Consider the following 27,289-nt stretch of genomic DNA (forward strand, 5'->3'; position numbering starts at 1 on the left):
GCACCTCGCTAATGTCTGCTTCAATTCCTTTGGATGTTACCACATTATATTGTGTTGCTGGTCCTGTTTTTAATCATTGTTGGATCTGCATGTATTTCTTACTGTTAACATCTGAACCTAACATTCACCTCTGCTCTTCTTCCAGGTCCAGCGCTCCAGGAACAAGCAGATGAAGGAGATGTTCCCAGAGGGCTTCGGCATCCACCATGCTGGGATGCTGCGGTCTGACCGCAACCTGATGGAGAGCATGTTTTCCAAAGGCCACCTCAAGGTGCTGGTCTGCACCGCCACCCTGGCCTGGGGAGTCAACCTGCCAGCACACGCAGTTATCATCAAGGTCAGCATCTTTTCACTTTCTCTGCTTTGTTTTTTCTTTCTGGCATTTTGGTTTGTCACTCCAAAGACCCCAGTAACAGCTCAGTAAGCTCTTAACCAGCTGGATGTTGTTTTTAGCTACATTTAATCAGAGTGAACAGAGCAGGAGGAGTGTGTGTCCCTAAAAAAAGTCCAACAGTTAAATTAATGTGCAGTGTAAACAGCTTAAGTTTAAATATTTTGAATACAGTTCTGGAAAACATTAAAAGACTGCCTCTACTGACTGGTTTAGTTAGTGATTCAAAGGAAGAACGCTACTGTGGTTATGACTATCCTCTTGCTATGAAGTGAGCATGGAGAAGCTAGGGAGCACACCAAAGAAGGTGAAAATGAGGGTTTCAATCCTGAATTTGCTGGCATGCAGATACAGTTATAGAGTGAGCAGAATTTCCAGTGGTTCCTTAGAAAGAGGTTAAACAGCGGACACAGGACTGACGGGGGGCGAAGATGACTTTTCTCTGACAGGGATGGAGGCCAACTCGTTTGTGTGGGGATCCAGTTGAAAATAGAGCCTCCACAGAAAAACCAAAGATGTTACCAGTGTTCAGATATTTATTAATATGAATAAAATATTATATGAATATGACAAAATATTCTCTCACATTCTTCTCACAGGGGACCCAAATCTATGACGCTAAGCGCGGCACTCTGGTTGACCTGGGCATCCTGGACGTCATGCAGATTTTTGGCCGTGCAGGCCGTCCCCAGTTTGACAAGTACGGCGAGGGCACCATCATCACCACCCACGACAAGCTGAGCCACTACCTGACACTGCTCACACAGCAGAACCCCATCGAGAGTCAGTTCCTGGACAGCCTGGCCGACAACCTCAACGCTGAGGTGAGCCTCTGTCCAGAACCATGTTTCTTTATTTACTCTTCCAGGTCTGGAATTGCTCTTCCACTTTTTCTTCTTCTCTTTTGTGAGGAACATTTTGAATATGTAAAACTTTAAGTTTTGCTGCATCAGGAAGTGACAAAACAGTGGCAGGTTGCAGCAGGTTTCATCATCCCTCAGGATGTTGGAGGAAGCTTAATTACACACACAGATCCTTGTGTAACATTACACCTGTGTGGGTAACAACATGTCCGCCACTCTGCATCTGTGTTTGTGTACTATTTTATATTCCTGTTGAGTAAACTATTCTGCAATCTCCATATTCATATTCTAAGTGTTTTCAGCACATCCTGCAATTATGATCTCTTGTTCAGACCACATCATACCAACATGTGCTCAGACTTTTATTCACACAGAATGATTCAGTGGCAGCAGTTTCACTCTCATTTGGGAGACCTGCCGACTTCAGTGGTATGCAAAAAGCTGGTAATGAATGCTAATGAGTTTTTTTTCCAGTTGTGTGATACTTTATGCACACAAAATTCACCTGTTCCGATTTTATGTTGATTCCACTGCTCTGTATTTATAATGCAGCAGAACCAGCTTCAGTCAGTTGTTCTAACCTGAATGAGGGATACCACCACCGACCTTACAGTCACAGCTGCCCACTGCATCAATACAAAAGCACTAATCAGTCCATTTTATGTATATTTCAGAATCAGAATCAGAATTACTTTATTTATCCCCGAGGGGAAATTCTTGAAATTTAGATCAGTTTTCCATGTTGAAATGACATCTTCAAATCTGATGTCAACTAACCTTAATTAATAGAAAACACAACATTTAGAAAACAGTAAAGGCATTTCATCTGTTCTGATGTTGTTGTTGTTGGACTGATTGTAATATTATGACTGCACTTCTGATAAATGTCCACTAGATGGAGGCAGAGACCAGCCATGTTTTTAAGTGTCATTCAGGTGTTTCTCTCTCACTCTCCTGCTTCAGGTTGCTTTAGGGACAGTCACCAATGTGGAGGAGGCTGTGAAGTGGCTCAGTTACACTTACCTGTATGTCCGTATGAGGGCCAACCCACTGGCATATGGCATCAACCACAAGGCTTATCAGGTCGGTAACAGTCACATAAACAATATCCTTTTGCTGAGTACTTCCAAACCCCTGGATGCATTTGTATTGTGTGACATTTAAAAAATGCTGTTTTCATGTTCAAACCCTGGAATCTGTTTCAGATGGATCCAGGTTTGGAGCTGTACAGGAAGGAGCTGGTGATGGAGTCGGGTAGAAAGCTGGATAAGGCCAGGATGATCCGCTTTGAGGAGCGCACTGGATACTTCGCGTCCACTGACCTGGGAAGAACCGCCAGCCACTTCTATATCAGATACAACACCATAGAGGTAGACTCCGCCCCTAAATCACATGCAACACACATGCTGCATCATGTAGAGAGGAAGATAAATTACCACATGAGATTGAATCACTTTCTTTCTCCTTTCTTCTGTATGTGAAGACGTTCAATGAACTTTTCAACTCTCAGCGAACAGAAGCTGACATCCTCAACATTGTGTCTAAGTCCGAGGAGTTCGAGCAGCTCAAGGTGAGACATTATCAGACTTGTCTCGTCGCACTTGTCAAACCTCTCACGACTGTCTGAGGGCACTAAGATCTGCTTATCCCTGTTGATGGTTCTGATAATGTTTCAAAAAGGTTTGAAATGCCACTAAAATCAGTATGAAAACTGCTGAGTCTCACAGAGAGGATGTGTTGGCAGGTCCGTGAAGAGGAGATGGAGGAGTTGGAGCAGATGCTGTACAACTTCTGCGAGCTCCCGGCTGCAGGCGGCGTGGAGAATAGCTACGGCAAGGTCAACATTTTGCTGCAGACTTACATCGGCCGAGGCGAGGTGGACAGCTTCTCCCTCATCTCAGACCTGTCATACGTAGCACAGGTGAGCTTAACAGTGTCAGGCCTGTGTCCATCTCAGACCTCTCACTTGTCCCCCACCCAGAGAGCATGCACCAGACAATCAGAGTACATTAACACCTGACCAAATCAATCACATGCTGACCAGGCTTGAGCATCATCTGACCTCCCCTCCAGCACTGACTGGGCAATCCATCAGTGCGCAGCTGTGGCCAACCTGCACCCCTGAACTGCAGCAGACCTCCTCTTGATCACACATCATTAATCATCTGTACACAACATAAATGTACCATACAGCTGTGGCAGGTTTCCTCAGCCCCGTTACAAATGCCTTTTTGATTCCAGCTCTCATCACTTATTGTTAAAGCTGTCCGCAGATGCAGCAGCAGTGCGTGTAGTTCTGGAGTTGATGCTGATTCTGCTTATTTTTCTCCTGCTGCTGCTGCTTCTCACAGAATGCTGCTCGGATTGTGAGGGCTTTGTTTGAGATTGCACTGAGGAAACGCTGGCCGGCCATGACCTACCGACTGCTCACCCTCTGCAAGGTGATTGACAAGCGGCTTTGGGCCTTTGCCCACCCTCTCCGCCAGTTCCCCAACCTGAGCCATGTGGTGCTGAACCGCCTGGAGGAGAAGAAACTCACAGTGGACAAGCTGAAGGAAATGAGGAAGGATGAGATAGGTGAGAGCAGCAGAATCCTCCCTCACTGCTGTATCCAGGCTGTATGAACAACACTAAAACACACCTATAGAACAAATGTTTTAAATTTTTTTTTAATGACTGTTGTCCCCAGGTCACATGCTACACCATGTCAACATCGGGTTATCCGTCAAACAGTGCGCCCACCAGATTCCCTCACTCACCATGGAGGCCAGCATCCAGCCAATCACACGCACCGTCTTACGTGTGCGTCTGGCTATCACGCCCGATTTCCGCTGGAACGACCAGGTCAGTGAGAAATGCTGCGGTTTTCACTCAGCTGTGTTATTTTGTTCTTGCACACAACATCACCTCAATGTTGTTAGTTCTTACTTAAGTCTGGAAAAGCCCAATCCTGACCAACTTCACTCCTGTGCACAAAAAGCAAGACTCACCTTTGTGCACCTTTCGCCTTTGTGTGCATACCTTCTGCCTCGCTCAAACCTTCACATCTGTCTCAGTCACACACACAAGGATAAATCTTAGATTTTAAAACTTTTGTTTACATAAAAAACATGAAGCTGACGTCTATAAGGAGGCAAACATGATCTGAAAAATCTACACGTCTGGAAATTTGTGTCCGAAACTTTAAAATGGAAAATGTGTAGAAAACCTTTTGTGTCTCCTCTTTACAAAGTTTTATGGGATTTATACCCGATATGGGTTTCATATTTCAGCACTTGAACACGAGCATATGCGAGCCAAGCGGTGAAGCAGCCCTGTGTGAGCACACCTGTGTGGCCTTGAAAGCTTCAGCAGATGTGATCATGTGTTCGGTGTGGTGCAGCGTGTCTGCAGGGTGTCCTGTGCTCTACTGTGCTTATCCTCCAAAAAACCCTGACAGACCATGTCAAACCTGCAGCAGTACTTACTGTCCTAACATGTGTCAGTCAAGAAGTCACATAGTAAAGAGCAGAAAACCAAATTTAATTTTTCAAAAATTCAGTATTTCAGAACTAAAAAAATAAAAGTACATTCCAGTCTTGTCCTAAACTGTTTAGATAATAAAATATCCCAACACTGTGACTGAGGTCATAGAGTTGGTCACTGTTCATATTTGAAGCCATAGTGGTATCAGTAATGGTACTGCCAGGCATATTTATACCTAGGTGTAGCTAAAAGCGGCTGTACACTGCTATGCTAGTGCCTCATGATTCTGCTATAAGTATTAATAGGCATAGTACTGATTGTTTTGGACATACCTCAGCAGTGGAGGGGAGGATTACGCTGTGAATCCAAGCTGACTACAGCTGCTGCTCTGTAAAAAAACTAACAAAAAAAAAAGCGGCTGTGCACCTCCCACCGCCCATGTTCAGCCTATAGGGTGAGAGATATTTTTACACCAGATTATTTATCCGACTTGTGACACTTCTCAAAAGCAGCATATAGTCCAGAGAACTCAGCTGTGAACTCAGCTTCTTTCATCCCACATATTCTGTGCACCAAAACCACCCAAGCAGCCTCATTCACACGTTGGAGAAAAGAAGAGCTTCTGCTCCTACCTTATTCTTCCAGCCGTGGAATCTCCATCTGTCCTGGAGAGTTGAAATGCCTCCAGGACTCCCCAACATGTCCCACCTCAGCGGGCAGAGATGCCCTTTGGGATCTCTAGAAGCTTAGTCCAGAGTTTGTCATGGAATCTGAGTGGAATAGGAAGCTCATTGTAGCATGGCTGAATATGAAGATTAATGTTTATGTCCGATTAGCGATGCATGCTCCAATCATGGGAGAGTGGTAATGGAACACTAGCTGGCTTAGTTCTGATCCGGCTGCAGAGCCAGGACACATGTACCGACACATGAGCTGCCTCCCTGATGGCACCCAGGAAGCAGACCACACTGACTCTCTATGATACCAAGTGTCACAAGTATTATTCACTGTTCTTCTGTGCCAGGATTCAAATCTTTGGTGCTGATATTTAGCATACACTCTATCTTCTTTCCTAATGTTCACTGTTAATCAGCCAGAACTCGGCTGTAGTGATTAAAAATACACAATAAATTGGAAACGCGGAAAATCCAACAATAACTGTGCAAGCCCTGGAGACATTGCAGTGGTACTGTTGCCATTCTTTTGTTTTCTGCCACCTAGCCAAACGCAATTTGCTGTTTCAATAATGAACTGAAGAAGTGAGTCTAAATACAAAACTAATTTTATCATTGTCTTGTTGCGGATGTTAGTCCCAAGAAGCTGTAATTGTGTGTTTGTTTTTGTCTTGGTGTTAAGGTGCACGGCTCAGTGGGTGAACCTTGGTGGTTGTGGGTTGAAGATCCCATGAACGACCACATCTACCACTCCGAGTACTTCCTCCTGCAGAAGAAACAGGTGTGTTTTTGTATTTTGGGTTCCTTAGTCTTCCTCTGATGTGCTTCCTGACCTTTTGGACTGTGTTTCTCCCTCCAGGTGGTGACAGGAGAGCCTCAGTACATAGTCTTCACCATTCCCATATTCGAACCGCTGCCTTCTCAGTATTACATCAAGGTGGTGTCCGATCGCTGGCTTGGGGCTGAAGCTGTCTGCATCATCAACTTCCAGAACCTCATCTTACCAGAAAGACACCCGCCACACACTGGTACACACACACACACACACACACTGCAGGGATTTTGCTAACATTTAATTCAGCTTGTGGTTTACCTGTGAGGACAAGACAGTAAACCTTTTTCCATTACTCTCTCCTCTCAGAGCTGCTGGACCTGCAGCCGCTGCCTGTGACAGCTCTGGGTAACCGGGAGTATGAGAGTCTGTACAAGTTCACTCACTATAACCCCATCCAGACCCAGATCTTCCACACGCTGTACCACACCGACACCAACGTCCTGCTGGGGGCACCGACTGGCTCTGGAAAGACGATAGCAGCAGAGATGGCCATGTTCCGGGTCTTCAACCAGTATCCATCCTCTAAGGTCTGATTCCCTCTGTGCTACCATCGAATGTAAGGTGTTGGGTAAGAATAAACTAAAATGTAAGTGGGATTTGTAAAGACAGCTGAGTTACCATGGTAACTGACACTGCAGGTTAGCTATCGTTTGATTAGAAAATCCAGAGTTTCTTTCTTCTTTTTTTTTTGCCTACATATCGATTCCATTCGATTAAAAACTCACCATGTTCACCAGGTTAAGAAGGCGCCTTATAAACTGAGGCTTTATATGTTATCTCTCTTCACTGTCCACTCTATTAAAGGCATAAATGCCCCCAATAAAGACTCAGTAGGAATTCCCTGGCTCTGCGTCTTTCATGAAATGAGCTTTTATTCCTCTCGGTGTGTTCAGGTGGTGTACATCGCCCCTCTGAAAGCCCTGGTGAGAGAGAGGATTGAGGACTGGAAGATCAGGATTGAGGAGAAACTGGGAAAGAAGTGAGAACTCACAGTGGAAACATGTAGTCATGACTCTTTCATTCCTTTAACAATAAATGAAAGAGCTGGAGTCAAAGTCTAGAAATGATATGAAAGACTTTCCTTGTTCTTACGTGTGTGCAGGGTGGTGGAGCTGACGGGTGACGTGACCCCAGATATGAGAGCGATCGCGCAGGCCGACCTCATCGTCACCACACCAGAGAAGTGGGACGGAGTGAGCAGGAGCTGGCAGAACCGAAGCTACGTTCAGAAAGTAGCCATTCTCATCATTGATGAGATCCACCTGCTCGGTAAGAGGCCGGATAACTCCACTTCATCTGACTGATGACTGTGAGGACGCTGAAACAGCTGTCTGTGTTGATTTCCAGGTGAGGACAGAGGTCCAGTGTTGGAGGTCATTGTGTCCAGGACCAACTTCATCTCCTCTCACACTTCTAAGAGTGTCCGAGTAGTCGGTCTGTCCACGGCGCTGGCCAACGCTCGAGACCTCGCGGACTGGCTGGGAATCGGACAGGTCATACTCACTGTTTCTTCTACATGGCTTTGTCAGTGTGTCCTTGTTGCCTCCTGTCCCCCTTGTCCTTTAGAGCGTTTCCTCTCAACAAAGATCAAAGTGGCTTTGAACAGTGCTGCAGGAAGGCAGCCAGAAACCACAGTCTCTGTCTAACACTGTGTTTCTATGGTTTTCAGTGTCATCATATCAGATTTACTCTGCAAATTAATACTAATTGAGGAAAACAGATATGTTTGAGCTGGAGTTAAAGTGAATCTTCAGTCTCTTTGTGGATTGTTGAGCTGAAGGTGTAGAACATCAAAATGATGCATGATGTCATTGTTTACACACCTCTTTGCAGTATTTGTCAATTTTTCAACGTGAACTGTCCAAAAAAATGAAAAATTGGGCGAAATGTCCATATGTCACTTTGAATATTCCCATGGCCAATGGATGCATCACACTTCATATACCGTTCTATTAGAGAAAATAAACAAATCACAGTTGGATTTTGTTCTACAGGTTCTATTTAAAAAATCCTCAAAAAGAAAAAATGATCTCCAGATTTCTACAACAAAAAAATAGCACCTGATTCCAGTTTATTTACATTATTGTAGAACCAACAGTTAAAACTTCAAATGTTTTCTACTTTACTTTTTGACAGGAGGAAAAAAATGCCCTAAAACTGCTTGAGGTTCAGAAGATTAAGTTCATTTTATCAAGACTTTAAAAACAGACATAACACGGCCATCTTCCCACCAGTGATTACTCCTAAATGCTTTATTGTTTTTTCTCGTCCTGGCCTTTGCTGTTGGTAAATATATATTATGAAGGCATTGTTGTGTCTATTGAGATCAATCATATCTGCACATCACACTTGTCTGAATAGTGTTCCCTTATATTTGCTGTGCTGCAGAGAGAGAGAGAGAGAGAGAGAGAGAGAGAGAGAGAGAGAGTTCAGGCGCTCCAGATTGGCCGTCTGCCATCCATAAATCTGACTGCTGCTGGGACTGAGCTGCTAGATTTGTAGCAGTCCAATCCCTTATCCAGGCTTTTAAGATGTCTGTAGACAAGCAGCAGGCCTCAGCATGGTGACACACAACAATGGGACACACACTTTACAACACTTTCTATTGTTTTTTTTGTGTTTTTCAGAATATTTTTGATGTGTGCGCCAGTGGTTAAATTAAGTTTCACACAGTTTGAGTCCACTTGTGTTGACACAGTGGACCGTAACACCTTATCACTCTATAAACACAGTTGGCACACCACAGGCTACACAGGAGTCCGGCAGCGGCCTGCTGCCCTGTGTCTCCGTGACAGTGACAGACAGTTCACATTGCAGCCAGATGGGGCTTCATGTTGCCAGCTGCTCACATTAAATCTCTCTTTCTCCTCACTCCTTCTTTTCCTCTCCACCCTCCCCTCTCACCCTGCTTCTTTGTCTCTAACAGGTGGGATTGTTTAACTTCCGCCCGTCTGTTCGCCCTGTTCCACTCGAGGTTCACATCCACGGTTTCCCAGGGCAACACTACTGCCCCCGTATGGCCACTATGAACAAGCCCACCTTTCAAGGTACAGCTCCACATCCATGTTTAGACATTAATTGGGCAGTCACATTTGCACGTGTGCCACACAGTCTGGTACAGTTTAAGGTCAGATAGCGCTAGCTATTTTCTAAAACAAAAAAGAAAATGTAAAATGTTCAACAACCCTTTGTGTTTGACTCTTTGCAGCCATACGCAGTCACTCCCCGGCCAAGCCTGTGCTGATTTTTGTGTCGTCAAGAAGGCAGACCCGTCTGACCGCCCTGGACCTCATCGCCTACCTGGCTACAGAGGACAACCCCAAACAGTGGCTGCACCAGGACGAGAGAGAGGTACGCTAACACTGTGTCTGCACACAGAAGGAGGATGAGGCGTTCAGGGACGACACTGAGTGTGGGTCACTGATGTTTTTAGCACATAGAGCCCAAGTTAGGTGCGAGTATTACATCCTCACAGCACGAAAGGCCTGATGTGTCCTGTATTTCCTTCAACTCACAATCTGTTCCTTTTCTCATGGACACTGGTATAAGTATACTTACAGATGGCTTCCACCCAACCTGTGCCAGAAACGCCTGTTTCATCCTCCATTATATTGTCTGTGCATACCTTAGGTTTCAGATAGGGGCCTCAGAACGTTCAGAGAGGCTGACTCTGGCTTGTTGTTTTGTAGCTGCTTGTACAGGTAGGACATCAACATCTACTTAAAGCACCATTAGTAATTAGCTATCCATTTAAGTTTGAAATTACACAGCTGAAGCTGTTACAAAGTCCTGGATTTGCTTTCCTGAGCTTGGACTCAGTACAAATATGTAGTTTCTTATAACACAGGCCAAGTTCCTGTGTGTGTGCGCGCGCAGCGCCCCCAGACACTGTGTGTGTTCCGCTGATATATGCCGCTGCCTGCTGCTTCTCTGCACTGGCCCGTGTAGCGGCTCAGCCCCCTGCTGTTTGACTGACAGGCTTCTGGTGATAGCTGCTTAACTCTCGCCGGGGGTCACCCGCCGCCCCGTATCCCCTCTCTGACCTGACAGCTCTTTCTTCCCTCTGCTGCTGCTCAGTGACGCCCTCGGCGCCTTCTCTCACAGGGCTGGATTTTCAGCTCCCACTCTTTGTTATTACCTCATACACAGTGTTGTTTTTACACTCTTGGTTGTATATTAGGGTGTGTTTTTGTTCTTGATCTCTGAGCTTATCACTTCTTCTATGCAACTTTTTTGCTAAAAAACACATACAGTGATTATTTAGTTCTTTTATGTATTTTAAACACATACACAGAGATGACGTAGTCAGGTGCTCAAGCACATGAAAATATCACTTGGTATGTTTTGTGCATATTAACCCTTAAGAGACTCAGCCTATTCTGGCCCTTTCTGAATGCTTTTGATTTTGTCTTAATATCCCACATTGAAAATGTTTTCCATACATATGTTTGGTATCTTTTTTCTCAGCACAACCTCACCTATATGATCTGATTACTATTTTTTAACTTTAACCTACTCTATTAACATATTGGGCCCAAAAAAATACTGTTTATGACAATAATCACAAAAATGCTCAATGAACTGTTTTGGAACTTGAAAAAGTAACATATAGGTAGCAAATATGAACAAAGAAAGGTCAAATTGAAATTAGGTAAAAATATATACAAATATTTACCATATGTGTATTTACAGGCATTTTTACTGGGTCTATCAACATGCACTGTCCAATGATCAGCAGCACTACAGCTGGTGTAGTGTTTTTGTTGGAAATGTCAGGTGATCTTGTCACCGGCGTGATCAGGGACCCTTGTGAGTTAACAGATGGGTTTGAAAGCATTTATATAATAAATGTTTATTTGTTTCGCAGACAAATGTGGTGAACATTTTAAATCGTTGCTTCTCAAGTTTGTGTTGTGTATCAAAGGAATTCTATCTTTGTGAAGTCTTTTGCTAAAGAAGTCGTTCTGATATGTGCTGTAATATTGACTGAGAGGACATAAAGTGGCGTCACATGGACCCTACCGCTCACTGACGTGTCATTGTCTGCAGATTGAGGACATCATAGCAACAGTTCGGGACTCTAACCTGAAGCTGACGCTGGCCTTTGGGATCGGCATGCATCACGCAGGTCTGCATGAGAGAGACAGAAAGACGGTGGAGGAACTGTTTGTCAACTGTAAGATCCAGGTATGATCCCTTCTCCTGGACGCTCCTGTATACTCACTACAAACAAAGCTGCTCATAGATTGTGACTTGTGTTGACAGGTTTTGATCGCCACCAGCACTCTGGCCTGGGGCGTGAACTTCCCCGCTCACCTGGTGGTCGTCAAGGGAACTGAATACTATGACGGGAAGACCAGGCGCTATGTGGACTACCCTATAACAGGTACTCACACCACAGTAATTAGGAATCATTAACATAATTTTAAAACTGTTGCTATAAAGTTGCTGAATCATGCATGCCATGTAAAGGCAGTGATTTTTAATGGCGTGCTGTGCGTGTAGATGTCTTGCAGATGATGGGGCGAGCCGGCCGGCCTCAGTTTGACGACCAGGGCAAAGCTGTTATTCTGGTCCACGACATCAAGAAGGATTTCTACAAGAAGTTCCTCTATGAGCCGTTCCCTGTTGAGTCCAGGTAACAGACACCCATCTCAACTTTAAACTTAGATTACGCCACCATGTTTTTTTAGCTGCTTCTTCTCTTGACTAACCCTGTTTGCCAGCATCTTGGAGTGCTGAATGTGATGCCTTTAAACACCTTGCACATATGCATTAATGTTGTTGTAAAAGGTCATTAAGATTTTTCCCACTGTCTATTACATTAAAGGGCAAGACAAAGCTTTAAATCTGTACACCTGTGTGGACAAGGCAGTATGGATCTGTTCAGCCACATGTGAATAACAATGAATAACAATGAATCCCACCTGTTTGACATCTATGTGTTCCCTGAAGGAGTGTCCACCATATTGTGTAATACAGTAAACAGCATCCACTAGCACTGCTGGCACATGTACAGGAGGTTTATTGTAGGGAAAATAAAGACGTTTAAATGACTTCCTTCAAATTGTCCAGTATAAAACAGCACACAGAGAGAAGTAAGGATGTTGCAGCGGTGAAGAAAATGGTTAAAGAGTGACAAAAAAATAAGAAGAAGAAGAGTTCCAGATGATAGACAAGCAGTCACCATTGAAAGGATAATGAAGCTACTAATGCAGAATGAGTGTCATTAACAGGACAGAGTCATTTAGAACTCTTCACCTGTGGGCTTAATCTGCCCCATTAACCAAGCACTTTGTTTTGGATTATTCTATCTACGTTAAATGTCTCCAACCAAAACGTTCTCTAATGCCGCAGCAGCCCAGCTTCCATTTCAACCTGAGACTCTCTCTCCACCCTTCTTGTCTCTCTTCACTTTAAACAGTCAGATACAGGCAGAAATAAGGAAAAGATTGAAATCCAAAGGGACTCAAATCTAGGTTTCTCTCAGCTTTTTTGGAGTTTAACAAGGGTGAGATCCCTGCTGGTGAAGAGTGTTCCGACTGTTTCAAGTACACAGTTATTCAGGTCAATAATGTTTAACCTGAAGTTTGCTTCTGGAAAGAGAAATTATTGGAGATGTGCTTCAGCTGCACTCAGTGCAGATAATGCAATGTATATTTTAATATGAATAACCTGAAGGGGAGCCTTTTCAGTGATGCACACATGCTCATTTGTTGTCAACCTGGACTCCCTCTAACAGTAATTAAGAATTAAGAATACCTTTATTAGTCCCACAATGGGGAAATTGCGTAACAAGATCAAATGTGCTTGATGAGCTGGTGCGTCAATCTTCTTCTTCGATTACGTTTTATTTCATTTTGATTGTTTAATGTTTGTTTGTTTCAGCCTCCTCGGTGTCCTGTCAGACCATCTGAACGCTGAAATTGCTGCTGGGACCATCTCCTCCAAACAGGATGCCATGGACTACATCACCTGGACGTACTTCTTCAGACGGCTGATGATGAACCCCAGGTTAGAAAAGAAAAAACTGCACCACACTACATGTTATTACCAACTGTAACACACACTCACACACACACACACACCTGGCTCTACTTGCACAACCTGGGTAAAGCAGCGCCATGTCCTTCATTCAAACATCTGCTGTGTAGCCGGAGGCTTCCAGAACATTCCTGCCTGTTGGTATTTGCACGGCTGTCAGCCCACATTTACCATTGACTGACTGAGGCAGTGGGATTTACTAGCCTGTGAAACCTTACACTCATCATTTGGGATTCAAACCTGGATTTGGGTCATTGCCTGATCATCTTCACCAGAATAATGGCCCTTGAGGGGTGTACTGGCGGAACGCTTCAGGCAGCGTTTATCAGGCCATCTTTGGACACGATAAGTTGGAATATTTTCCTTCCTGTCTTGCTCTGGGTCTCCTCATGGTCTCCTCTAAGATTCATGGAAATCCTCCTCAGAGAACTGTCCTGTTCAGATGTCTGAGCTACCTCAGCTGGCGTCCTTTAAGGCATAGGAGTTCTACTCTAAACGCCCTCCATATGTTCCTCCAGCTCACCCCGTCTCCAAGGGACGAGCCCAGACAGCCCTGCAGACCAAGCCCAGGTCACTCACCAGAATCTGTGTGAGGGGTTGGAGCAGGCTTCGCCCCCTGTTCACCTCAGCAGGCAGGTGCTCCAAATTTGTAGCATCATAAGTTTTTTCTCTTCACTGATAATTAAATCAGTGTTGAGCATGAAACAAACTCCAACCACACAGTCTTCTAGAAAACAGGTTTCTGTCCAACTAAGACTCATGTACTGTATGATATTTGCAGCAGTGACATCGTAGGTTATGAACACACAGTGTGTTTGTATTTCCTCTCTTCTTTGAGATGTTTGATATTTGATATTCTAAAACCTTGAGACTTAACTCAGACTCAGCAAGATCAAACATGCTGGATCGACCACATCAGGCTCAACATTGGCTATCTAACATTAGCTTATTACTAGCTTTGTAGCTAAGGCATGTTGAGCTGATTATTAGTCATTACTCCTGTTAAGAAGTGTCCCATGTTCAAATCGATACAGCGGTTAGTAAGTAAATTAGCCCCTTTAGACTGATCCTGTACCAAACATCTGATCAATGCCGATACTGTAAACAAAAGAAACAGAGACATGAACATGTGTCCACCTCCAGAAGGCGTGAATGGAACCAGCAGCAGTCTTTGTATTACATGATGTGCACTTACAGCTGACAGTAAGTTAGACCCACAGGAGCTCCATTAAATCAAAACAATTTGGCTCCAGTATGACAAACATATTTGGCTGTTATTCCAGGCTCTTTAGCTGTAGATCATCGCTTTAAATTCAGTGTTGAATTACATGGGTTATGATGAGTTTATTTCCACGCAGCTGTGTTTTATATCTCCATCTATCACGGCAGCATTTGTGCTTTTGATTCTCCACAAACACACACGGCGGGGTCCCGTGGGAGTCATAAACAGCTGACATCAGAAAGCCTAATGGCGACGACGCTGATGGGCTGATTTAATCAGACAGGCTGTGTCACCGGGAAAGACCTGAGTGAAATGTGTTGGGTGATAAACACAGAACTGTGCGCTGTTAACATATGGAGCATGAAAGAAATATTTAACATTAAACACATCAAACAGACTGCTGCTTCCTGCCCCCCCCCCCCCCCCCCCCCCCCACTGCACCGTAAGCGACTGTGTATGATAATCCAGGAGATATCATTTGTTTGAATGTAGAGGAAGTGGGTGGTTTTATATGCATTATGCAGACAAAATGTAAAATGACCCTCATCTGATATCTGATCCTCCTCCACCTGATTCTTTAAGTGTCAACACAAAAGGCACAGGAGCTTCATATATTTATATCTACACACAATCACAGGAACAGATTTTTTCGTTAAGTATTTGTATTCGGTTTTATGTTTATATTACTCTTCTTCAATGGATTTGTCATTTATCATGAATATTAGTATTTAAGCACCTTTCCAGTCCCCATTTTACCACCCTGACTTCTGTGTCAGGGTGGTAAAATGTGCTCGGAAGGACATTTTTTCTCTGAATAACTGCAGACCTGTGTATTTTTTAGTACTTTATCACCGCCGATTTACAATAACCAGTTATTATTATTATCTATCCCAGTCTGTAAGAATGGCCATTTACAATGTATGACTTATTAATGTTCCGATGAAAGCATGAATTAATGATCACTGATTACCATGTGACAATAATGACCAGCTTGTGAACAGGCCTTTATGATTTTCAGCGTCTGTTTCCACCAGCCTGAATATTACCTTTTCACACACCATGCACAAACATTGAGCTAATGAAGATTGTCTATGATTACGCTTCTGCTGGGCGTCATGTGGTAGCTGTTACTTACTGTAGCGTGGTGTGTGGAGCATGGAACCCATTTCAGCCGCTGGTTGTCTTATTCCAGCTAATAATAGGGTAACCTGGGAATCATTTTCTGGCGCTGAATCTTTAGTGAGAGGGGACTTTGAGTCTGCAGCACCAAAGTATTGACAAAATTCTAACCGCTACAGTACGTAGCAGCAGCTGGACGGACCTGTCTGCACTAATGAGGCTCCATTGCATGTTTGTATCACTGCAGTAGTTGTACAGTGGAGCTTTTTTAGCACTTCTGTGGTGTATTATTAGTAAAGACTATTGTAAACATCTTTATTTCCAGTTTGGTGTGAAAGAACGTGCTGCTCCTGACCTCATCAGACTCAGAATATAAGACTCTTAACTAGCTGGCTGTCCACATATCTTTTTCCAAACAGAGTATGACCAACAGTATTGATTCTCTTAGTCTTCCTGTCCAATCGTTTTGATAAAGTCATCATGGAGCTGTCAAACTGTAACCACTCTTCGCTCTGTGTTCAGTTACTACAGCCTCGAAGACATCAGCAATGAGTCCATCAACAAATATCTGTCCCACTTGGTGGCGAAGAGTCTTCGGGACCTGGAGTGCTCTTACTGCATAGAGATACAAGAGGTCTGTGTGTGATATGTCTAAGAATGTCCCAGATGTCCCAGACGTGTTTAACAAGTTTTTTAACTTGCGCTTCAGGACGATCGAACCATCGAGCCGCTGACTCACGGACGCATCGCCTCCTATTACTACCTGAAGCACGAGACCGTCCGCATGTTCAAAGAGCGGCTGAAGGCGGAGCTGCCCATCCAGGAGCTGCTCTCTGTTCTGACGGTGAGTACCAACCTGCTGGTGCTGTGTCAGGCGCCTCTCCTTCTGTGTGACACCAGCCTGTGGGAGTTTAAGGACATTTTGTTTAAATACTTGTGGTAAATCTTTTAATTATGTGCATCTGCAGGTGAGTGTGTGTTATGTGGGAGTAAGGTAGGAATTAAACACTGCTCCCTGCGGTCACATGTGAAAATAGAATCTTATTAATTGCACCTATTTTATGTGGATGACTATAAATATTGATTTTTTTGTTGTAATTCTTTTTTGAACCAGTTCACACTTTGACAAACTTTGTTTTGTTTTCAGTTCTTTCTTCTGCATCTCTACCTTTAATATTTATGTGTGCTCATTGACACAGGATATAACACAGTGTTACATCCTTCTCCTTCTGTCTGAGTCTCATTAACTGTCCTGATTTTGATGGTTTTCATGAGACCTGACACCCGTTTTCTTTTTATTTGCTGCCCTCATGTGCGAGGTCATCCTCACCTTTGCTTCTGATTGGAGGGGTCAACTCATGACATGGTGGTTTTACACCTTTCAGTGAGGGAGGGGGGTGACATGTTGCTCTCCTCCATTGCTCTTAATGGGCCTATTTATACATTAGTAATCATTCGTAGTGGATTTGATCACCAAAAACATGTCAAACACTAAAAAAATCCACTACGTAGATGCTGATTGTTATAAATATTTCTATTCAAACAAAGGGACTATTTTCAGTGGCGGATTAATACACATTTAGTATAGAAGTAACTGGTTAAGATATTTATTTCCTGGTGTACCATCTACACACGGGGGAGTTACTTGTGTGTATTCAGGTTGGTTCTGTTCACCATGTAAGTCCAATAGTGGTCGAATAATGATGCTCACATATGGAGGGGAGGCTACTTTGAGACAGTTAACATCACTCTCCCTTACACACATGCAGCTGGAAGCAGACCAAAGCATGCTATGCCCCGCTGCCTCCCTCCCTCCCCAGCGAGCTGCGATACAATAGGCCAGTCACCCCGCCGCCCTCTCCACTCCCCTTCTGTTAGCTCCAAAGCACTGGCATGCTCCTTCAATTACCCCTAATTGCTGCAGCGTGGCCGCTAATGAGCGACACCCACACCATCACTTCCCACCCCCCCACCCCCCCACCCATCCCTCCTAACATGCGTATTTTCTCTCAGAGCTCTGCGGCACCGCTCAGCACGCCTTTGTCTCAGTTTCTCTCTGTATTTGTCCCCCGTTTTTTCTGAAGAGGGTTGTGTACTCACAGTGAAGACAAACTGCTGCAGTCACAAACTCCCAGAGCAGGGAGGTAAATGGCATCTCCAGGTGAAGTGTCGACATTTTGGGAATGTGATGCTAGATTGACATCTGACAAAGCAAAACCAGTGACAACAGAAGCGCTAGCTGGCAAACCTCTGTCAGTAGCAGAGGATAGAGGTGATTAAACGGTTATTTCATTTTTTAGTAATCCTCCCTTAAAATGACGTGCAGCTTTGATCTCATCCAGGCCCATTACCACCTTTCTCTTTCCCTTTCTCTACCACCCCTGGTTGTTTTCCATCTGCAGACTGTTTGAATCGATGGAAAATAATTATACATCGATTTGGAGAAGCATAGCTGGCATTGTAATCCTCTGTTACCGGTATTACCCGATCCTCTGACCTCTTTCCTTCTTGACCCCATTAACCTGTTGCTTTGCTCTCAGATCTAATCAATCATTTTTGAGTACATTACTATGTAAGTACAGTAGAATCCATGTTACAATAAAACAGAACTTTTTTAATCGTGAAACACAAAGCTAACTGACCCAGCCATGAGCTGTTATGGTTATGCTTAGGTGGAAAAATGACCTTTCCTTATTGATGAACTAACTATTGGGGCCTGTGCTTGCTAATTGATTGATTAAACGTGCAATTTAAACAGCAAACACCATATAGTTTAACTGTAAATCTTACACAAATGATGCTATAAAACCTGGTGGGTGCACACTGTCATAAAGCCAAACTTACCCAGCCTAGCTCAGGCTTTCTTTAACTGCAGGTGCCTGACTGTTTAACATGTTAACTACCTTCAATGTGTTCTTTTTCTAAACCATTCAGTCACAGTAAGTGTTATCCGTGTGTACACCTCCCTCCCCTTTGCCTCGCTTTGTGTTCCTGCTTCCAGTCTCCTCCTCCCCCCTCTGTCTCTGTGAATGTTAGGCAGTGTGTGGAGTTTTGTTCTTGTTAATGATGACTACTTAAAGATCTATAGTATTTCTCTCCTGCACATCCATTGCAGACACAATGGCACTAAAAGATAAATCACTCGGTGATGATCCCTGTTCCCATCCCTCACCCCCAGCCCCCCACACTCAGGTCCTAGCTCGAGAAACACTGGTGATGGATGGAGCCTTAACAAATGCCTCCAGCACAGCCTGTTGATGGGACTACATTAGCCAAAGTTGAGAGTGAATTAGAGTAGAGGAGCCATGCGTGTCCACGCATCTATCTGAACACTCACAAATAAAGCAGTGCACACAGCCGCAGCTAAAAAGAGGAGATTGATGGACCATCATCATCATCATCATCATCATCGTTTTACTCACCCAGAGGTCCACTGCATTTCGCTCTGGTTTTATTCAGCGTTTAAGAAATCTGGGTCAAGGAATTTGAAGAATTCCAAAGATCAATCAAACCCCTGGTTAGATTTTAAATGCAGGAATGTTTTTATCAGCAAGTCTGATGAAAAGATGTCTTTGTGGGGAGTGGAAAACCGAAGAAAAAAAGAAAAGCACAGGAGCTTCAGGCAGCTGTTGGAGTACAGATGCTTGGATTTAAGCGGCATGCTTCAGACTTCTTGTTTCACTTTTGATCTCTTTCAGGATGCGGAGGAGTACGCCGAGCTGCCAGTCAGACACAATGAAGACCAGCTGAACAGCCAGCTGGCTCAGCAGCTCCCCCTGCAGGTCAACCCCCACTCCTACGACAGCGCCCACACCAAGACCCACCTGCTGCTGCAGGCACACTTCAGCCACGCCCAGCTGCCCTGCAGCGACTACACCACGGACACCAAGACAGTGCTAGACAACGCCATCCGAATCTGTCAGGTACAGCAGAGTTATTACAAACATGACATAAAGGAACAGTGAGGGACGTTACATAAGATTAGCTTCCACGGCCTCTTTATGGCACATATTAGCCACAACATCAACAGACATGTGTGAGTGGTAGATAACTGCACTGATCTTCATTCTGCTTGTAAGCAGGTCATCCAGGTGTGGCTCTAAAATGAAAGAATGAGATGTACATTTTGCATTTTGTAAAAAGTGACGGGCAGCAGTGGCTCAGTGTATAGCATATATAGTGTATATTGGTGGTTGTGGTTCGATCCCAACTCCTCCCTAAGTCATTGTTGTGTGTCCTTGGGCAAGACACTTTACCCTTGCTGGTCATTGTATGACACTGCTTGGCAGCAGCCTTAAGCAATTTCCCTCTGGGATTATTAAAGTATCTAAAAAAAACCGGGGTGTGTCATTCAGTCTACTTGACACTATGTGGACACTCATCCAAGTTCTGGTTTCTTTTGCAGCCAGTTAAGCGTTTGTAAAGTCTGATGGAAAGGTGATGAGGTCCGGGGGACAGGCAGGTTATTTCACATCACACCAGGAAGATTTCCTGAAGTTTTTATAATGAAACAGGAAGCTGACAAACAAGGTTATCATCTAAATCCTCATTATCTGCTGCAACAATTTGGCAAAGAATGGAAACAGGAAGATTTTCAGGGTGTTTTCTACTGTTTATTTCTTTTTTATAAAACATTACAATACATCATGGACGATCAATAAACAATCATCACCTGCAGATCCAATAGATTGCAGAATTAGGAGATTTTAAAAACTCAGTGAGAGTCAGCCAGATTTTGAAAGTAAACACACGCCCCGTTCTCTCGCAGCTCACCCCGAAGCCACGCCTCCCAACCAGTCTGTGACTTCGGCCATCATGCACGTACCTCTCTGGTGCACGCAGAGCAGGAAGAGAGTGACAACCAGCCAATACTCCGCACAGGGTCCACCCGGAGGATTGGCTGATGTTTTTAGTGTTTTATAGCTTCCACAGATGATTCATATTCTTCGTTTTAAAGTGAAACTGCCGAACTAATTGGTTGCTATCGGATTGTAAAGAGAAGTTACACTAATTTAACAAAAAGTGCATCAGATTGAAATCTCCTACCCTACCTTTAAGATTTACAACTACACACAGACCAGCTGGAGTTACACATAGTGTATTTTAGTCAAGAATTGTCGCAGCAGTTAACTCTTCTTGTTCTCTTGTGCACTCTGTGTGGACAAGGAAACATCCAGTTGTGCTCTTATACACTAGCAGAGCTGAATTTTAAGTCCACACATAAGATCACTATTAATACTGTGTATTAAAGAGTTTTTATTGAAAGGAGTGTGCATGAAAATCCAGAATTCTGCCTGTTGTGTTGATGCCGAGTCTTTAGAGATGATACAGTGTAACTTATGTGCTGCACATGAAAAGAAAGCACACACTGTGAAGCTTTGCTGTGCCGTACCTAAAAGCAGAGGATAACGGGAATGTTAAACATTAGTAGGTGATTTGTAGTTGGACCTGCTGATCCATCCCATAAATAACAGGTTCAATCTAACAAGCAGGACTCTCCATAGACCGGCCGTCAGTGTTTATATGGAAAGAAGCTGGGTTTGAGCGGTGGAAAATTCAGCACCTGCTCAAAGTTATCACAGAGTCAGAATCATTGATAACAAACATTAGGAGTTCATGGATCAGGTTATTTAACCCTTGTGGTCGATGGTGTTTATTTAGCTCCTTCTTCTGTAAGCACTGTTTGAAGTCAGGACCATGTCTGAACGTCTGTAAGCCATTGTCCACAGCTCAGGAGGGCTGCCGGTGCGTCTCCATGTGTACATGTGCTTGTAATTTTCCATGCTGTGTATCTGGCAGCGATATTACATGGATCATGGATGTGGATACTTCTCCGGTGTCCTGCTGCTTCTATTTACTGGAATGGTTCTTGTCTTCAGTTTCTTTATGGCTGTTTTTATTGAACAAATGTACGGTTTTATTGATACTTATCGTTAACATGAAGCAAATGCCACAGGCTGACAGACAAGGCTACATTTTAATTGACAGGTTCTAATACTTGGTGGGTGACCTCAGCTTGGTGGGTGACGACGCTCCATTGTTTTGTGTGTATTTAGATTAGCTAGGACCCAGGTAGACTCATATGATGTTGAGGTGGTGATAGAGTCACCACCCTGATCTTCAACGGTGGAAGGTGTGGACATTTTGTAAAAAGTTTACAATTTGCAGGGTGCTTTATGTCTGTCAATAAGTTTGATTGATAACTAAAGAGTCGGATCTCAGAACAGTCAATGAAGCGTACTTGCACAGTGTTAAAATGTTTTCATATGAAAAATAAATGGATAAAATCCGAATAGAAACATACTAACAAGCTGTCACCCTCCTCACACCTCACACAAAGGGTGAGCCGAGCTTCAGTACAGACTAGATGCTACATCGGTTCAGTCAACCATCTAATGGTTAAAAGTGGCATAACAGCAGAGTGCTGTCTCACAGCTCTCTGCTCAAATTGAAAATTAATCACAAATTGCACTTTTTTAAGGAAAAACTGATAAATATAATAGTGGCAGAGTAATAGTTTAAAATCTTCAGTACACATCTTCTCCTCTGGGGGTCCCGTCTGTGAACCTTGAGTCCTTTGATTTGAGTTACATGCTGTGATTCTCATCAATTAGACCTGTTGCTGTTAGGCGCCAAGCGCCACTGCCATATTCTGTCATTCATTTGCTCAAGCAGCTACTGTGAAATGTAAATCACTCTGTTAATTTGTACTGCATTAGCATTTTGATTACCTCCACAAGGCCTCCTCTGTGCAGCCGGACTCCTTTTTTAGCCATAGTTACTCTCAGGAAATGACTTTTTAGATTAATGAAGTTTGAAACTCTGTTCAGCGAGGAGGGAATCACAAAGCAAGCAGGACCAGGGAGCTGGAGGCTGGCTACTGATGTTTTTATTCTAAAGCTGCTTTTTGTCCGGCGTCTATTTCTTCTTTTTATAGTTATGTCATGAATGTCAAGCCCTCCCTGCAAAGCTTGGGGCTCTTCATTTGAAATACTACCTCTGCTTGGCCTGCCATTCTGTTATCACTCTGAACCACTAGGTTGAATTTTGAGGATCTTTTAGTTCTGGAGGTGATATAAAGCTGCTGCAGGCCCCACAGCAAGGCCTTTACAAAGTGGACTAATCCTCAGGAACACATGACATCTGCATATGTTCAAAGTCTTGTGTCATGTGTTGGTTGGTCTCAGGTGAATCGATCACAGCGTCATCATTGCAATAAAATATGCAAAATATTGTTGGTTCATTAGGGTTGTTATTTTAGAAGCGTTGCTTTTCAGCCTGCTTCTTCTTCTCCTCCTCCTCCTCAGGCGATGCTGGATGTAGCTGCTAATGAAGGCTGGCTGGTTACGGCCATCAGTATCTGCAACCTGGTGCAGATGATCGTCCAGGGCCGCTGGCTGCACGACTCCTCCTTACTGACGCTGCCACATGTGGAACACCAAGACCTGTACCTGTTCAGGTAAGAAGCGCGAGTGCTGCTCATGTGTTCCAGTAGCAGATAGTAGTAGGTGGTGAAGCAAGCCGCCGATGAACTTCTTCTTCTTCTTCTTCTTCTTATTATTATTGTCCACACTGTAGGAAATGGGTCAACAAGAAGGGGAGGAGTGATGCAGGAGGCTTCAACCGACCCATCGAAGGACTTCCTGAGCTGATTGCTGCCTGCAATGGAAGAGAAAGTGTTTTCACTGCTATTGTCGGCCAAGAGCTTCAATCAAGTCAGATCGGCCAGGTAATAATACAGATACAAGATCAAAACCAGCAAATATTGATCTATTACAGAAATAATAGAAACAACAGGGACATAGATTACAAGCCCTTGAATTGTGTGGCTTTTATAAGAATTATCTTCTCACAGTTAGTGCATGCAGAACACACACATACACACACACGTCGTTATCAATGATGAGCCATGAGCAGCCTTGCCACTGTGGTCCCAGATACCTCCAGGATCCCCAATTACAGCTCCATAGATGGGGTTTACAGCTCCAATTTAAGTGCTAATTGCAGCAGTAATGAGAGTGTCCGGGCACTGCGACAGGCCCCGTGGCTTCACCCAATCAGTGTCCCTGCTTTCCCCCTTCCCCACCTTTACTCCCCCACAGTGTGGCGGCCTCTCTAATTAAATAATTAGATGTGCAGCAGTGTTCCTGTCTGACTTGCTCAGGGAGAGTAATCCTCACATAAATAGCTTTTGCTGGGTGAATCAGAGAGGCTTTTCTCTCCCCAGCCCCTCAATACACTGCTGCACAAACACACACCCTCTGCTACACCAGTGTGTGTGCGCTCTCTCTCTCTCTCTCTCTTTATCTGATGTTCTCCTCGTGGCGGGGCTATTACGTTGAACCAAATGTTAAATTCTTCATAAAAACTCTGAAGAAATGACTAAACCCAGAGAAGTGTGTCTGTCCATCTGAGATAAAACAGATATTTTTATCAGTCTCTCATTCATCCAGGTCATAGTCATGTCCAAGAGTTTAAATCGAGGCAGCTGGACTCAAGGATTGAAGATGTTTCGCCACATCTTTGAAACATCTTCAAGCTGTTTTTAATCCTGTATTCTAAATGGATTATTTGGCTTTTTTTTTAATTAAACGTTGTATAATAGACAGCATCCACTGGTGTCATAAGTATGTGCGACTGCATTACAACAAACAGTATAGTGTAATCAAATGTTGTATACATTTTGCATAAGTAAGGGTGTAATTGACTGTAATGACGAGTGGGTGTTTCGACCGCCACCCCAACCTCAGCTCCGCTCGTGTTCCAACTCTTTGTTTGTAGTTTGTTTAGACTGTGGTTCTTGGCTATAATCTATCATCAAACTTGCTGAGGTTCAACAACAGCTGCGACATGGCTTCCTTCCCAACAAATAGTTTTCAGGTTCTGTTATCTAAATTTGGGTTTGTCACCGTCGTCTTCCACCCTTATCAGGCGTGGTGCTTTCTGAGTCGTCTCCCGGTCCTGGAGATGGAGATGAGTGTGAAGGGCTGGTGGGAGGACAGCCAGGAGCAGACGGAGCGGCCTCTCCCTCCAACAGGTGCTAACCTGAGGGACCAGAGCAGCTGGCTGGATGTCCACGCCGACCAGGAGTACGTTCTTCAGGTGTCGCTGAAACGCATCAACATGGGCCAACAGAGGGTCAGTGTGCTCTTCACCGAGATGTCATCATTAAATAAACGTGACATATTGAATGTCTGCATAGCACAGCATGAAATGTGTGTCTGTCCTTTTAGAGGAAGCAGGACAGCAAGGCCCAGGCTCCCAGGTTCCCCAAGGCCAAAGATGAGGGCTGGTTCCTCATCATGGGGGAGGTGGACCGTCGGGAGCTGCTGGCGCTCAAACGGGTCGGATACGTGCGCAACCACACAGCTGTGTCCCTGGCCTTCTTCACACCGGAGAGGACTGGAAAGTAAGCTGCATGCAGAAGCAGACTCACTGACAGCAAACACACCTGAAGGCCAAACTGAAATGCAGCCTGAAACCCTGGATCACAAGCAGAGAGCAGTTCATGGGTGTAGCATACGTAACACAGTGGTGAGGCGGTGTACAGACAGGAACGCCATTTTCATGACTTCTCAGGGTGCAGTGACAGACATCTAGGTAAAAATGGACTGTGTAGCGTCTTAATGACTCGACTTAGTCGTCTTCTTTGTATCAATATAATTGATTGGTTGATATTAACCTTACAGCTGGTGATGTTTACTTGAGAAAAAGGAGCAGACATTTATTCTAACTGCCAAACACATGAATGGGAGTAAAACCCAGTCACTGAGAGGCTTTAGCCTCCAGAATAAAAAAAAAAAGATGAAGGAAAAATCTGGATTGTCTGCTCCAGAGAGAGAACATCAATATTGAGTCTGTTTCCGTGGTAACAAGACTAAAATTAAGAATTACTGATTGATTAATCAATAGTCATTGTTCACTGAGTGTCTATCCTGCTTGAAGTTGATACAGTCAAGATCTTTAAATGTATAAATTGATGTAATTAAAGTCTTCAGTTTACTGCACTTAAACTATCAGCAGCTAATTAGCTAATTAGCTTGGTTACCCTGTAGGTTTGACCCTCAGCTCCTGTCGTCTGCTTCCAGGTGTATCTACACACTCTACCTGTTGAGTGACAGCTACCTGGGCCTGGACCAGCAGTATGACATCCACCTGAACGTTAACCCCGCCAGCATCGCTGCCCAGGTCAACACCGAGGTGTCGGACTCCGTCAGTGACCCGCCCCTCCGCTGAGGAAGACTCAGCACCTTCAGGTTTACTGGTGTCGGCTTCCTCCTGGCTTATTTCTGGTTCAGTTCTTAGTTCTGAAAGTGGCCTTCGGTTCTTACTGCATCTCATTCTGGGCTGTTAAAGCTGCCAGAAAACTGTGCACCTCATTTTCCCAGGATTCACTCACTTGGCTCTTGGAAGATGGAAGGTTTTAGTTCACTCATTTTATTGATTTTTCCTGAATAAACCTCTTCAGTGCACCTCTTTCTGGGGCTGGAACTTTCTTTTCTTTGGTGTACCTGCTGAAGTCTCATTTCAGAGGGTGCAGTTCTGCTTCCTGAGACCAAATATGTTCTAACAGTCTAACAACACGGCTGCTCTGTTCCTCACGAGGCCATGAAATGAAGCTTTGTCCTGCCCGGGTTTGGAGGATCAGTTATTGCTCACATCTATTTAAGGATGCAGCCGTGAACTGGGACAATCTTTAATTTTTACCCCTCTGTAAACTGGGCTGCTCAGCATTTGCTCAAAAAAATCAATGCCAGTTCACATCCAGTGTGTGACAGAGGCTGATACAGTTATGTAAACAAGTTATAGACAGAGGAGCTCGGCTTTCCACAATATTTTTCTGACAGAGCCGAATCAATAAAAGTTGCTATAAGGAGCACGTTGAATCTCTTTGTAAAGTACAGACACACAGAGAGAGAAATTTGTCACATCTGTTTGGTCAGAATAAATCTTACCAGGAGAGAAATGTGTCAAAACAAACAAACCAAAAGCCCAAACTGCAGCATCCTCCACCTAAAACCGCTGTAAATCCATTCACTCAGTCCATTTGGGAAGATAGAAACAGAGACGGGAGCCAGTTTTGTAACGTGTGATTTGGTTGCCTTGAAGTGTGTAGATCAGTTTCAAAATAAAAGCATCATTTCACTGACGACCTGTCTGCACATGTGATTTTCACACTGTCCATCAATAATCAATCAATTGCACTTTACGCTTTCTAGCGCCTTTAAATTACCAAACTGAAAAGTCACCCCTCCCAAAAAACGAGGTAGCAGATAAGACGGGAACATAGAGAGTAAATAAATGAAAGCTTCACCAGAGAATCAAACATCAATAAGCTGATAAGTTAGTGGAACTTTCTTATCTACACCTGCAGCAGCTGGTTTACACCTGATGAATGCAATGAGTCCAATGTTCTCTTTGCTTTTCCAAGAAAGAAAAAACCTGCGCTCTAGCAGCTAAAAGTCTCCCTGTCTTCACCAACATGTCTGTCTGAACAAAAATAACTCCCCAAAAGAAACTTTTATCAAACATTTCCCATCATGACACACCTGCATCATATCTATCTATCTATCTATCTATCTATCTATCTATCTATCTATCTATCTATCTATCTATCTATCTATCTATCTAATCTACATCAGCTCTGTTGTATTGAGATGCTTCAGTGGGCCCTCA

The 27,289-nt window shown here is 44.0% G+C and overlaps 1 protein-coding gene across 1 annotated transcript in view; it reads left to right on the forward strand.

Moving 5' to 3' along the window:
• Positions 1-26,092, forward strand: part of ascc3 (activating signal cointegrator 1 complex subunit 3) — a 93,543-nt gene extending 67,451 nt beyond the window's left edge. The window contains exons 15-42 of the mRNA XM_028424792.1: positions 146-337; positions 991-1,215; positions 2,218-2,337; positions 2,460-2,624; positions 2,738-2,824; positions 2,999-3,175; positions 3,606-3,831; positions 3,944-4,098; positions 6,076-6,174; positions 6,253-6,421; positions 6,535-6,755; positions 7,122-7,207; positions 7,331-7,497; positions 7,576-7,721; positions 9,155-9,275; positions 9,437-9,579; positions 11,278-11,415; positions 11,494-11,614; positions 11,734-11,866; positions 13,117-13,242; positions 16,136-16,247; positions 16,323-16,457; positions 19,312-19,536; positions 22,921-23,072; positions 23,192-23,342; positions 24,545-24,751; positions 24,847-25,022; positions 25,702-26,092. Coding sequence (XP_028280593.1) covers positions 146-337; positions 991-1,215; positions 2,218-2,337; positions 2,460-2,624; positions 2,738-2,824; positions 2,999-3,175; positions 3,606-3,831; positions 3,944-4,098; positions 6,076-6,174; positions 6,253-6,421; positions 6,535-6,755; positions 7,122-7,207; positions 7,331-7,497; positions 7,576-7,721; positions 9,155-9,275; positions 9,437-9,579; positions 11,278-11,415; positions 11,494-11,614; positions 11,734-11,866; positions 13,117-13,242; positions 16,136-16,247; positions 16,323-16,457; positions 19,312-19,536; positions 22,921-23,072; positions 23,192-23,342; positions 24,545-24,751; positions 24,847-25,022; positions 25,702-25,849 — 4,323 coding nt within the window. The 3' untranslated portion in view covers positions 25,850-26,092. The remainder of the gene's footprint in view (positions 1-145; positions 338-990; positions 1,216-2,217; positions 2,338-2,459; positions 2,625-2,737; positions 2,825-2,998; positions 3,176-3,605; positions 3,832-3,943; positions 4,099-6,075; positions 6,175-6,252; positions 6,422-6,534; positions 6,756-7,121; positions 7,208-7,330; positions 7,498-7,575; positions 7,722-9,154; positions 9,276-9,436; positions 9,580-11,277; positions 11,416-11,493; positions 11,615-11,733; positions 11,867-13,116; positions 13,243-16,135; positions 16,248-16,322; positions 16,458-19,311; positions 19,537-22,920; positions 23,073-23,191; positions 23,343-24,544; positions 24,752-24,846; positions 25,023-25,701) is intronic.
• Positions 26,093-27,289: the final 1,197 nt, after the last annotated feature.

The sequence above is a fragment of the Parambassis ranga genome, chromosome 16 (genome assembly GCF_900634625.1).
Source record: "Parambassis ranga chromosome 16, fParRan2.1, whole genome shotgun sequence".
Lineage (NCBI taxonomy): Eukaryota > Metazoa > Chordata > Actinopteri > Ambassidae > Parambassis > Parambassis ranga.